At 40.5% G+C, this 14893-nt stretch overlaps 1 protein-coding gene across 1 annotated transcript in view; it reads left to right on the plus strand.

Annotated features, from left to right (window-relative positions):
* tmem132e (transmembrane protein 132E) overlaps window positions 1-14893 on the plus strand; it is a gene marked incomplete at its 5' end in the record, with an annotated part of 183306 nt that overhangs the window by 143962 nt on the left and 24451 nt on the right. Inside the window, one exon of the mRNA XM_037688218.1 lies at window positions 11334-11613. Within this exon, the coding sequence (XP_037544146.1) occupies window positions 11334-11613 (280 nt within the window). The remainder of the gene's footprint in view (window positions 1-11333; window positions 11614-14893) is intronic.

Consider the following 14893-nt stretch of genomic DNA (forward strand, 5'->3'; position numbering starts at 1 on the left):
TCCATTCAGGTCTGCTCCGATCATCACTCTCTCCTCCCTGGGAATACAGCAGTCCCTCGCTACTTCGGGTTCGTTTTTCACGGACTCGCTCTATCATGGTTTTTCAAAATAAGATTGGACATGACACACAATTGACTGATTGATGGATGAGCCGCACGATCAGCATGACATTTTTATTTAAAATAAATTATTTTAAATTATTTAGCACCCGCTGCATATTTCTGCAGCCCAGAGCTGAAACATTTTTCTTAGTTCATATACTGCATTAGATCTTATTACTGTTTTTCTTTTACATTTCATACTTTTGTTGGCTGTAACTGGGACCCTGTGTACACAGTTTCGTTCCACCACATGTACCACATGTGGTGTGAATGAGTCTAACAGTTCATTTTAATGACTTCAGCAAAAAGTGAACAGGTCCAATTCAATACAGTTCATCCCAATAATTAATTTGAGTTCAGTCTCATAATTTAATCCAGTTTTGTTACAGTAACTGTGTTTACTGATCCATGTTAATGAAAATGAAAGAGGAGATCGTGAGGACGATAAACTCTTTCATTAGGAAGAGATCTTCAGCAGGACCAGACTTGAGAAGAACAATCGTCTGACCCAATCAGCTCAGGGATGAGAGGACAGGTAACAAATACAAAAGCTCTGGAACATGAATACCTGAGACGGGAGAGAAAAACCGAAGAAAAAGTTTAAAATTACAGCTGTAATAGCGCTCATCTTCACGAGGAGCCAAGAGAGCGTCTCGGCTGGTGGTGGCACCGCAGCAAAAGGCTGAGAGAGTTCAGATGACCTGGAAAAGACATGAAGAGGAGGAGGAAGAGGAGTGTTGCATAAAAGACGGTTTGAAAAGCTCAGTGACACAATATTTTGAAACTTAAAGAATGAGGACTATGGGCCCATTCCTGCAGAAACAAATCAGACAAAAGATGATCGGTCGAGGGCGGTGAAGTGGATATTAAAGACGGAGGTGTTTTGAATTTGTGGAAAAATGGAAGTGACTAATGGAGAAGAGCTGCAGGAATGGCTACGAGCAGTAGACGGGAAATATAATATATTTTTCTTATTTAATTTGTGTAAAAGCTTATTATAAAACTCCACAAAGCAGAAAAATCAACCTTTTAAAACAACCTTAAAGAAAAATACAATAAATGAACCCAACTACATAAAAAAAAAAAAATTATTTAAATGTTTAAGTTAGGTTAAATATTATTACTCAAACCATCCACAGTTTAAATAATTATGTTCTGTTTGTCCACACAGTTTGTACTTTGGATCATGTAGATAAATTGTTTATAATCATTCCAAGAGGCTAACTTCTACTTCTTTTTTGCCATCTTGGCGTTATTAATATTTGCAAAGTACTGCGTGTAGAAATCCGTTACAACATCAAGCAGTCAATGTGGTGTGAGTGATTATGATTGGCATTTAATTTGCAGGGAAAGCCTGTGCATGTGAAGCAACATGGCTCCGTGTGCACAAATGCAGTCCTTTGAGCGTATGAACAGTGGTTTGTATCTCATCTCGTTTAATTGGATAATCGCTCTTCCTGCAGCATCAGCAACACTTAAGAGTAACATTAGAAGCAGTGGTGCATCAAAACAGGAGAAGTGCTTGGGTCAGAGCTTAAGGTTACGAGCAGAAGTATTTAAAAAATGAGATGAAACAAGGGTTACACTGTACGTAATGACAGGGCTTTAAATGTTTTTATGCATTTGAATCAAAATGACAAAAATATAAATACTAGAAACTAGCTTTAGTAGTTTTAGTGCAATTGAAATGACCAATAATTCAGTTCTGGGTTAGTCAGTTCAGATTATAATAAGATTAGGAATGAGATCATCAGAGGTACAGCACAGGTTGAACAACTGGGAGATAAAGTTAGAGAGGACACACTGAGATGGTTTGGACATGTCCAGAGGAGGGACAGTGGTTTGGACATGTCCAGAGGAGGGACAGTGCGTACATCGGTAGAAGGATGTTAGAAATGCAGCTGCCAGGAAGAAAACATGAAGGAGATATATGGATGCAGTTAGAGAGGACATGGAGGTGGATGGAGTGAGGACAGAGTGAGATGGAGGAGGATGACTCGCGGTGGTGACCCCTGAAAAGGGAACAGCTTAAAGAAATAAACAACAAAGGACATTTAGAATATAATGTAATATAGTACAAAGTATATCACTGCAATAAGATACGGTACAATACCTTCTTACACAATTCCATTCCGTACAACATTTTGTGTCGACACTGAAGGGATATTTGTTTTGTATTTTCTTCCATTAGAGTTTCATTGGCCCAAATATGTTCTCACGAGGACAGGAGAGAAGGAAAAAGAACAGAAAGGCGTCAGAAAAGCCAAACATGTGGATGTCCTCACTCAGCTTTTGTCAAGCCAGCGAGGAAATCTAAAACCACACAGCAAAGAACAGAACTGGGAGGAAAAGAAACACATTGTCATCTCATTTGTTGCTGGAGTATCTGAGAAACTCTGAAGGATTTTCTCCAAACACAACATCGCAGTGCATTTCAAACCTAACAGAGGCTGGTCCATCTTAAGGATGAAACCCCCAAACCCAAACAGAGTGGTGTCTGCAGCGAGGTTTGTTCAGACCTCTGTATTGGATCAACCAAACAGCCTCTCCACAGACGCATGGCTCAACACAGGGGGGGCCAGCTGTTCATGATAAGACTCAGCTGGATAAAGGACACTCTTTTTGAAGACCAAAATGTTCATCTGTTGGTCCGAAGCACAGTTTGCATGAATGGAGTGACCCCACGCGGTTTTAAAAGTCAAAGTCTGAACATTTTTTTGTCTTTTAGTTGAGAAAGACTGAAAAGTTACAGCATCGTGTTGCCTTGATTTCTCACAAATGACAGCAAAACACAGCCTAGAAAAGAAAAACCTCACAAAACGTCGATTACTGACAGTGTCAGCATTTAAAGCTTTTCAGAAAAGTCTCATTAAAATTTTTTGGATATTTTTCACAAGACAAATCTGTAACCTTTTTGCTCTTAATTTTATTTATTTTTTTAATCTAAACCCCTTGGCGAGGTGAGCAGAGCCAGAGAGCATTCATTGCAGTTCAGAATGTATTTTGGATGCTTTATTTTCGTACACGATTACCACATGCTCATTATTTAAAGTGCGAGGAGCCGTGCCGTCTTTCACGTTAGTCTAATCCAGGATTTTTTACGGGTAGTTGCTTGTTTTGGTCCAATTAGATGCTCTGCCTCAGGTGCAAAGCAGAGATGCTTCCTGCTAAATGAAGGTCTCAAGCACAAATAGCGCTACAAGGCTGTGGTGCGTGTGTCATACCCATCGTAACCTATTTCATACAACAAGGCCAAGACATCGATTTATTTGGCAGTGAGTGAAAAACAGAAAGCTTTTCAGGAGGAATGTTTGCTGCACTTTTAAAAACATAATGAGCTTGTCAGACCGCAGTGACAAGGAAGTAATGCAGTGTGGTTCTTGCTTTGTGGAATGATAAATAAGATCAAACGTGTGTTTCTGTTCGTTTCTTTAAACTCCTACACAGCTGATGCAGTCATCCAGCTGTGGTTTTGACTACAAATCCTGCACATGTTTATATTCTTGCCTTTGCATTAAATCATGCCTGTTTGTGGTTCTAGTTGAACCTTTTTGCATTTAAAAATAAACAAGTTGATAACTCTAAATGTTCCCAGTGGGCGATTAAGGCTGTTGGAGCCATGACCCAAAGACAAAACGAGGTCTTGTGTTAAGGAATCCGTTGTTCATTAAAATATTTCAGTATTCTTGTCCATCTCGCATCAAGCAGAAGCAAACAATCTCTCCACCCAACGACACATGTTTAATAAGGGCATAAACACTCACGTGGGTGGCTGCTATTGTCGCCGCCGGAGCACATCACCGTGGTCCAATTCCACTTCTGCTCAACCTGAATACAAATGATATGTTTACGGCGTACTCCAGAGGATGAAGGAAGAATTTCAAATTAGCCTAAGTGCTTGGATAACATCTTGCATGGCCTCCTTTTTCCAAACATCCCTCCAGATTATATTGGGATATAAATGTTTTATTATTTGGACGTTCAGAGTGTGTATTAAGTGCCCTTTTTAAGTTCCATTTTTTTTTAGCCTGATAAAGTAGAAACCAGCAAATGAAGGCTTTATCAGACTTGTGACATCACATTATTTTGAATGGAGTTTGCCTCCATCTGTCCTTCTATCATCCATCCACCATCTTAAAGCTTTCCTGTAGCTGGATTGTGGAGTAAACCAGTCATTTTTCTCTCTACTTCTTCCTGGGAAATCCCAAGGTCTTCCCAGTCTAAAGATTATTCCTCCAATGAGTTCTGGATCTGCCCCGGAGTCTCCATCCACGAGACATCCTAATCAGACGCCTGAATCACCTCCTTTTTGATGCTGAGTAGCAACTCTGCTCAGAGCTACTCCTCACTGGATGACAAAGCTCCTCACTTGATTAACAGTTTTATCTCACTGGACTGTGACTGGTTGGTGAACAGCATTCATCGTGGAGTCTTCCAAATGTCTCCAGAATGTCATATAATTTTGGTGGGATTCTCATGTTCCTCATGTCAGTCACATAGATGTGCATCCCTGCTGCTTGAGTTATAAACTTGTTCAAAACCATTGTGTAGTTTGAAATATCCGCACAGTCATTGTGAGCATCTCCAGCCCATCTTGAACCTACTTGAATTGTGTCATGGGCTTCTCTTTTAAGTGTGCCAGTAAATGTCCAGGTCTAAAATCTATGCCGAGATATTAATAAAGTCGTCCTAATCTTCCTGTCTTTATTTTAACTGTACTGCAGCAGATTAAATCATAAACTTGTAGTATATAACATATAGTAGTACTACTATATAGTACTTTCTATCTTGTCGAGATACTCAAAGCGCTTTACACTGCAATATGTGCCCTCATTTACCCATTCATACAGCACTCTACTAGATCTATACAAAGAGTAATCAGCACTTTATCACGTTCATACACCAATGGGACACACATTGGAGACAGTGAGGGGTTCAGTGTCTTGCCCAGGGACATTTCGGCATGTGACTGCTGGTGGAATCGAACCCCCAACTCTTGCAGTGGAGGACGACTGCTCTAACCACTCAGCCACAGCCCACCCATGGTGGGAAACCACATCCTACAAACTGCCACACTTGAAATGTAGATGGTTCAGTGTTAGCAGTCGTGCATGAAAATAGGCCACAAGTTTCAAAAACTGGCATTTTACAATGATCACTTGATTTCAAGTCCTCAGAATTCAGTGAGAATGCAATTGAAACGTCTCATGTTTTCCAGCTTTTCCCCCCCGACAGTAAGTGAGATACCACCTTAAGACTGAGCTTGGCCATCCTACAGAGGAAGCTGATTTCAGCTGTTTCTCCATGGGAGTTCTTTCAGTCATGTATGCCTTCTGGGTGAAGACTGGAATTTAGATGGTTCAGTAAACCTTGATCATAACAAATCGGAACCACAGCTCATGACTGTGAACAAGTCCTCAGTCAAGTGGCCAATCTCTTGCTCCATCCCACCATCACTCATCAAGAAGACTGCAAGATACTGGAACCCCTCTACTGGGAGCAAAGACTCTCGCCCAACCCAGAATTAGCATTCCACCTTTTCCTGGGTGAGAACCATGGCCTTAGACTCAAAGGAGCTGATTCATAGGGTCTTTAGATCATGGTGTTTGCAGTACTTTGTGTTAAACAATACAATTTTTGTTTCTAAAATTTGAATAGGCAGACTAGCCGGTTCAGGCAAATTTCACTCATTTTTAGTTTGTTTCTTCAAACTGTGTATTGCTACAATTCTTCCAGACAATTTGCTCTGCATATAATGTCCTCTCTGCCTTCATGACAACAGTAATCAAGGACCCCTCATGAGCCATTTTGACTTGCAATGATTGCCAAGCAGCCAGTTCAGAGAAATCCCTCTCACCACAGGTGAAACATTCCTCTCTTGCATGCTGTCTTTTCATTTTACTGCAGGAATATAATGTGCTTTAGTTTTCTGAGGATTTCTTTGCCACATAAAGAAACTGCACCTAAAGGCAGCTCATCATTCTTAATGGTGCCACATACTGTACAGACTATGAAGTTGCTGATGGTGATTTGAATATCCTTCCCACAGAAATTCTCTGTATTTTCAGTGACATTCATTTTATGTAACACTGCATGTTTTGTTTCCCAGCTGCCTGATGCAGCAGACAAACACCAACTTGTTACATATTCAAATGTAAACTGTGCCATGTTTTTACCCTGAAATGTAATTGCCAGTTTGAGTATGAGTAAATATCCAAGAGCTTCTGAGCTGAACGCGTGCACCATTGAACCAAAATCTTGGGAAAACATGTCATTTTAATGGAACCAGGTTAATTCCTGCTTATGTTTGTAATTCTTGATTGATTGAGTCAGCTGTGTATGTTTTGTTTTGAAAAAAGCCCACATCTCATTTCATGGGTTTGCATGAATCATCATGGAATAAAGCGGGGTACATAAAAACGCACATATTTACCACGTTTAACAAACAGGAAGATGGAGGTTCCAGTTATTCCTCACTTTGAATGTAAATGTGCATCACAGGATGGTCATCAGGGTGTTGCATGGAGGCGGTAGCCATGGTAACTTTGATTTTTAGTGCGCTATAGGACATCTCATCCCTGCTAACCTAAAAGTGAAGCTTAACTGTTAACTCTGGACAATACAGAGGTTTGTGGTTGAGTCACGCCATGGCAGCCAAGAAGTTTCAGTTACCAAGTCTGCTTGTTTCCTTCGATACTATACAGGGAGGCAATCCAAGTTAGATTACCAATCGGGGTCTTGATAGGTCACACAATCTGGCTCTCTTTCTTTTTCAAGGCTATCGGTTTACTATTAATAAACTAGCCTTTTTTTTAACCAGGCAAATCCCATTTAGATCACAGATTTATTTTTCAAATAAAGCCTGGCAGCCTAAACATGTATATTTTGAGACTGTCTCAAGAAACCAGCATATCTGGGGCAAACCCCCACAAGCATGAGGAGAACAGGCAAACTCCACACAGAAAGCCCCAAGGCCAAATCCAGAGCTTGAACACAGGGCCTTCTTGCTGTGAGGCAACAGTCCTAACCACTAACACATCATGCAACCAAACTACTGGCTGGTTTACATCCACTGTTAGCTTTTAGGTTTCCACTTTATAAGGGATGGTTCAGACCTTTTGAAGTGCGGTGAAAACGTTGGAAACTATTAATATTTTACCAGTTGTAGGTAGCTTTTTGAATACCTCACTTTGAGGGAAACAAAGAGATTTGTTCTGACTGGATTGACCAGCTAACCAATAATTTGATCAGTGTTAAAGTCAAAGTGGATTGGTGCCAGATTGAAATGGCTTCCATCCATCCATTATCTTCTATTTATTCCAAAGTCGAGTCTCTAACTCCAAGTCAAAACTGAAGTCTTTGAAATTTTCTGGATTTGCAAACAGCAACCTTTTTGTGCCGCATCAACAGAACATGACTTCCTGTAAGACTGGAAACTTTGGACCTTCAGGACTGAAATGGAACAAACACTCTCAGAGTTTTCCACGTTTGAGTAATGCCAGCACTAAGAACAGCTCCAACACCGGTTTCAGGCTGTCCTCAGGTTCACCTTGGTTCTGTTTATTTACAGTCATTATGTGCTGCGACAGTGAATTAGATGATGTTTACAAAGACCTCAGAAACACTGCAAATAATCTCCAACACAGGACAGAAAGGAAGACCCTTCAGACAATGTAATAACTTGTTTGTTGACCCAACCTAGCTCCAGTAAAACCTAATCATGATGATTATTTGTTTTATTAAATTGAATTGTTGTTTTTCTCTCGGCTCCGTTGCTCGTTCATCGCTTATCTTTTTCTTGACTTCACCGTTTCTCTCCTCCAACTCCCCGACGTTTATTCTCTCACCTCCTTGAATCCCGTCCTTTCTGTTTTTATCCTTCCATCCTACATTCCTTCGCTTCCACAAAGTGACACACTCTGGACCTCCGTCTCCTGGCCTGCAGTGGGCCTTCGCTGCGATGCGGCAGAATTGCTCACTGGCTGCTTTATCCAGTAGCACGCTCTAAAAAAAGAAGGAAAGTGTAATCGGGTGGGCAGCCTGTGTGCACTGAAGCTTCAGCTCGTCGCAGAGACTCTTAACGAGACCGGACAATATTCTTCCTAAGGAAGAAAAAAATATGTCCTTATTTTCAGGTGCCCACTTTGGTAAGCAAACTTGAACTGACCTGAGCCAAGTTGGTAAACTCTCAAAGTGAGTCTTGCTGAGGTTATTTTCTGCCTTCAAATGAACAAGTAACTGAGTAAGCAGTTTTAGTTTTGGGCGAAACTTGTTAACCTTCTAAATAAAACAGCGCTCGCATCGAGAAGCTGCAGAGGCCCACAGGATGATCCATCGGAACAAAGACATCCGGTGAAGCAGATAAAAAGGAAGAAATGTGTTTTTGCTTGAAGATTTCTTGTTTAATTTCCCTGTTTAAGTGGATGCTTTTGTTTAGGTTCACCCTTCTGTAATTTAGAAAAATCTCAGAAGTGCTTCGTCTTCTTTTAACTGTCTTTATTTGTGCAGTTTGTTATGCAGAGCGTGTGATCATTTGTTTTTAGATGCCAAATGTTAACCTGACAAATCTTACAGCATCTTCTTCAAAGAGAGATTATAGTCTCTCACACTCCCCCCCAGGCTGAACGAAGCCTCTGGTGACGAGTTAGTCTTGTCTTAAAATGGATCAAATTACTTTCAAGTCTTTGTTTTTAAAACAAAGTGGTTTCATTGTCTGCAGTAATGATATGATTGTGCCTTTGTTGTAAACGAGGATCATTTTTCCACTTCATATTTGTTTTGTCTTCCTTTAATCCCAAATGTACAGAAATGTGTTTTATTTTTATCAATTTCCCCTAAAACAAATCTTGGTGGTGTATAGGAATGTGCAATATATATGGTACATGGTAGAAACGATAGAGATTTAGCCAATGATAGAGATCTGTATTCTACCGGCTAACCGCAGTAATGCTGTGTCTGATGTAAAATCAGAGTTGTCAGATTTAATCATTACTTTTTTTGAGTTGAAAACTGCATAAATAGTTTTAAAGTCTGTTTTCTTCAAGAGCTAAGCTACAAGCTAACTACGGCTGGCTTGCCGTAGTGTTGCCGTATTCTGACACGAGACGCTGTGTTCCATCGACAGTTAAAAAAGCTTTAGAGAGTGCATTTGTGCTGGGGAAAAAAGGGTTAAACCTGCTCTCTGATCTGTAAAAGAACTGTGTTGTGTGATTTTACTGCAAGATCCTCTGGTCAAAGCCACAGAGGAAACTGGTCGCCATTTTGTGTCAGATCTCCTTAAAGCGGAAGGAGACGCCCACTGGAGGGATGACGGGTTGGAGGGTTAAGTGTTTTCAGTGTGCACTATGTAAAATGCTGCTCTGTTGATGTTCATTTATTAAGTGAGAAGACTGGAAACTGTTCAGAGAACATAAGGCTAAATCTACATTTGATATATTTTGCACTGTTTTGCACTACAAGAAAGAAGCCTAATACTCAATTAGTTTATTTAAAAGCTCTCTGGACCTAGTAGTGGAATTTTCTTGATTGAGATTATTTTGTGGTATAGCAGTTTTCAAAATAAATGCTGGCAAAAGGACACCGTATTCTTTTTTTTTTCGTTCCTATTGCAAGTTTAATACCAAAAACATATCATGATATATATCGTTACCACCACCCATCACAATACATATCGGGATATGAATTTTATGCCATATCGCACATCCCTAATGGTGTATGCACAAAATATTTTAACATTTTCGCTGACGGTGTCAGATATCTGTGTTGTTGTCGTCCTAGCCTCAGACAGGTCTGTGCTCATCTTACATCTAAGTTTTGCTGTATCAAATCCTCATGAAGTTCGACTGGAGACTTGTTAATGTCTCGGCATCAAACAATTACCCAGCACTAAACAAAAATCAAACAGGGGACCTACAGAGCAACTGATATGGGTTAATAATCAAACCTAGAACTTGGCTGCAAGTCTACAGAGCAATGCATTTTGTACCAAGTCAGTCTGGTGAAAGGAGTCATGACACTTCAGCCTCATAACTGTTCCTTTAATTAAGCGTCGGACACCTAGACTGTCGATGTGTTTCCTGCTGCTGCTTTCAGTTCAGTCAAAACTAAAATTAGGCACAGAAACATTTTTAAGCCTGCTGACTCATACATTTTGAAGTAGAGCCAATTGTGCTTGCTGGGGGATGCACCTGGCATGCCTGACCCCAGTGCCCGAGGCTCCTGTGATATTAGGCGGGCACCCATCCAGAACTCTGCTTTACGGCAATTATCATTTGCTCCTTCCTCGGTTGGAGGACTTTTTCTTCCATCTTCACAAAACAGAAAGTGTGATGGATTTGTTCTGAGTGGTGCCAGGAGTTTTTCAGCATTGTCATGTCAAATTATACTTTTAGTGAAGACCCCAAAGAACAGAAGGCTCAAATGGAAATATAACATCATGTCACAGAGTGGAGCTTACACTCACGGCTTCATCCATCCATTATCTTTACTCGGTTCTTCCTTTCTGGGTCGCGGTGGTCACTGGTGCCCATATCCAGTTATCACTGTGTGAGGGGCGGGGTACCTTGGTCAGGTCTCCAGTCTATCACAGGAACACCTGGGGACTAGGGGTTGCAGTTTTCTGGCCGATCACCGATTTCTAAAAAGTCTGACCTGCCGATTCCGATTTTGGTTGATACCGATTTTGTTTTATAAGCGACACTGTCAGGTGTTATAAGTTCACAATGCACCTTCAATTTTCCAATCATTTTATTGAAAAACAAACCCTTGAACAATATCCTAAAAGTAATACAAACTTGTTTTAACTGACTATGAGGTAGTGCGCTTGAAATATAAATGAAGTTCTGACAATTGTTGTTAAAACTAAAAAAAAATCGGTAATATCAGTTTCTCATGAAAGTATCAGCCAATTTCCCAATATTAAGGAACTCTTGACCGATTATCAGTGCACCCCTACTAGGGACAATTTAGAGTTACCAGTCAGTCTAACATACATGTTTTTGATCTGTGGGAGGAAACCAGAGTACCTGGAGAAAACCCACGCATGCACGGAGAGAACATGCAAACTCCACCCAGAACGGGATTCAATCTGGTGACCTTGTTGAGAGGCAACGTCTCTACCAACTGTGCCACAGTGTCGCTTCATGGCTTCATATCTTTGGCCATTAGCAGATGGAGGAACGTTTATCAGATCTGTATTTAAATTGATATTTTATACTTTTTATTTTGACTCAGGAGCACCAGAGATAGCGATGCGGATGATGAAGATGATGAGCGCCGGATGAGTCGCGGCTGCGCCCTCCAGTACCAGCGGGCCCAGGTCAAAGTGCTGACCCAGTTTCACACCACTTCCACAGAAGGCACCGACCAGGTCATCACCATGTTGGGACCAGACTGGCAGGTGGACGTCACAGACCTCGTCCAGGATTCCCTGAAGGTGGCTGACCCCAAGGTTGCAGAGCTGGTGGACAGGACGATTCTGGTGGGCCTGGAGATGGGATCCACTAAGCTGAAGGTAGGAGGGCAAATGGTACATCTTATTGTGAATGCAAAATCAGACCCTTGAAGACACAAAATGGAGGTTCAGTTAAAGAGTTAAAACAACAGACTTGAAGCTTGGAGACACTCGCATTTAGAAAGCCTACCTTTAACTTGTACACTTTACCAAATGGTGTTTTGATGCCCATAACATGGAGGAACATTTCTGTTATGGTGCTGCAGCTTGCCAGCATCTAAATTTTGGTCTTTTAAATATGGATTGGATAGCCCAAGGTAACTGTAATTGTAAGAACTGTCAGAAAGCATTCCCTTAATTTTAGAGAATACGATTAGGAACAGGCAATACTGGAAGTTTACAACAGATGTCAGCTGTTCGAGTTGGTTTTCAAGATGAAGATTCTTGAAGGGTCCAGAAAGTTTTGGTTTCAGTGACACTCTGCCTCATACATCGCATTTGGAGTAGAAAGTATAAAAGAAATCACAGATATTAACACGTCATATTCAGCTATCTTACATGTTAATCAGTGCTTAGTGTTGATTAGGATTATAGTCTAAGATTTTTCTTTGTTTTCCTCCTTGTTGACTGTAAGGGTTCAAGGTATATTTTGACCAGATGATATCAGATTGATGAATAGTGGACCTTAAAATCATGGGATGTTTTAATCGTCATCACTTGACATCCATTCCCAAGTAAAGGACCAGCCAAGGTTGATCAGGCCTTGGTGTATGTCCTCAAGCCAGTTGGGATTGTTTAAGAACAGACTAGAAAAGCAAGATTAGCTTTTAGGTTCGGATCCCTTTAAATTGAAGGATGACCGTACCACGATGCAAAAGATCAGTCAGAATGTAGTTGGTCTTTGTGGGGTCTTGGTGAGGTATTTTGCAGTGTATGAAGAATACAGTAAACATCCCCAATTACATGAAAGACATGATGGTTTTAAGCACACAAAATATCTGTAGTGAGTTTGTGTTGGTTTACCATTGTGGTCCTGGGTGGAGAGTGGGGGGACATGGTGGTCCTTGACAGAGCCAACATAAATCATTAGGACAGATACAAGATACAGATACAAACCCTAACCCTAACCCGACTAGCCATGTTGGCCTGCTTATGATGTGGCCATGAATGTGACAAGGCCATGGAAACAATCTTGTATAGACTCAAGGTCATAGCATGGTGCTCACGTGGTGTGATCTTCTAGCATGCGTCTTCACAAGGTATGAGAGGGTGCCAGGGCAGGCATGGTGAGGGTGCAGGAGAGAGTATCAAGAACTAGAAAAATAGCAGGAAATAAACGATTTAAGTACTAAGATGGTAGCAGCATCGTGATTGGCCTCACATTAAATTAGGTTATTAAATCTTTCATAATCCAACCATATTCTAACAGGTCAAGTTGGTGAGGGAGAGCATAGTGGGGTCATCAAGCAGTGAGAAGGGGATCCTAGGCATTTAAGTAAAATAGTTGGGGTTAGTATTAAGGGTAAGTGGAACTGTACCGGTTCTTCTGTCCCTAAAACTGAGCAGGTTATGGGATTAGACAATTGTATAAAATAGTTAATGTTAGGGTAAGTTGACAAGATGAGGTCATAGGTTGGTGGCAGTATGGTAGGAAGTGGTTAGTACAGTTGACTCAAAGCAAGAAGGTTCTGGGTTCAAGCCCCCGAGTTGGACGTAGGATCTAAGCCATCTTGACACATGATGAAACACCAAAATAAATAAATAAATAGAAATACTAACCCTCTAAATGTTGTTTCCTTAAATGAGCTAAGTTGATATTTAGATTATCCACTTAAAAGCAGTTTTCTAAACAATGTTTACATACATGAGTGAAGAAAAACGACGTCTCATTTGTGATTTTGTTCAAAATCTTTATGATGACATCGTAACTGTTGTGTTTATTGGTAACATTTACTCAAAGCGACATTGGAGCAGGTTAGACTGGATGATGCATGCGAGCAGTAAAAGTGGTTGTGAAAAAACAAACATTTTAATCAAGCTATAGAAAGTGAGACCCCCCCCCCGAATATCTGTGATAATCCCTCATTATTGAGAGACTCGCGCACAGACTGCCGGCGACTGAGGATCAAAGTTGAACCTAGAAGACAGTCGATAAGCTGTGATGGATGGTTGCAACACATAATTTGGGAGGTAATTATAGTTTTCAACCTTGTTTTCTCTTCTTTTCTTACGATCCTTGTTTGATTGCTCATTTTTCTTTTCCCTGCATACCATTTTTCCTAATCTTAGCAACTAACTTGGGGGTATTTGCTGTTGCAACTAAAATTAGGAACGATGCTATACATGACAAAGGAGCCAATTCTTCCCCTAAACATAATTTAGACAAAGAATAATTAGATTTTTCTTCCTCTTCCATATTTATAGTAAAATAAGAACATATTCTCTGTAACTGTAGGCTGCTGTTGGGCTCTTCTCCCAAGTGCACAAGCTTCCTGACCCAAAGTGCATGTAAATATACAGAGTAAAGGTTCAGAGGTATTTCTAATGGAGGCAGCACAAGGTATTACACCCAGCCTGTGATTTACCGACACTTCAGTGGTCATTTATGGGGACAGATGGAGGTAACGGTTGGTGAGAGTTTTGATCGCCATGAGAGATCACAGTTTTAGCCTGTCAGGAGGAAGAATTGTTACCTGATGGATGCATTTGATCGTGGAGAAACAGGGAGAAAAGATATGCCACTAATCCATCACTTTAAATGAGCAATAGCTCGTTTAGACTGCGTTGAAGGCTAAATAAATAATTGTGCATCAGTTTACTGACACTTGCCACCTTCTTTCAATTTTAACAAATTGCCTAAATAATGCGTCAAGGAAGATTGCATTCCTAAAATATATTTTAATCCAGAATTTTAGAGCTGGTTTGGAGAAGCAAACACTTTGCTGTTGTCCAGACATAAAGATGTGCTTATTTTAAAATATAGATTTTTAGCCGACTGTTAAAAACTGTTAAAAATACAAAATGTATTTATTTATTCTGTTTTTTTTTTCTTGGGGACAAAAGGTGCTGGAATGGTTCTGGATGTGGTAATTCTTCCTCCATCGTTTGAAAAACGTGGCTCTGAGTGACAAAAGAGCCTTTCTCAGCCTGGGACAAAGAGTCATTTTTATTATTTTACTTTGTGTAAATTTAGTTTGAGCCTCAGTGAAGACGTGATCTCTGAGCTGTCTGTCGGTGTCCATTTTTAAAACCATGTTATGATGTTTCGTCGAGGCATAACAAATCTGTGCAGAAGGAAAACTTTCAGTGTAAAAGTTGTCAGAGTTCAGGATAAATTATG

Source organism: Nematolebias whitei, chromosome 14 (genome assembly GCF_014905685.2).
Source record: "Nematolebias whitei isolate Nwh7 chromosome 14, NemWhi1, whole genome shotgun sequence".
Lineage (NCBI taxonomy): Eukaryota > Metazoa > Chordata > Actinopteri > Cyprinodontiformes > Rivulidae > Nematolebias > Nematolebias whitei.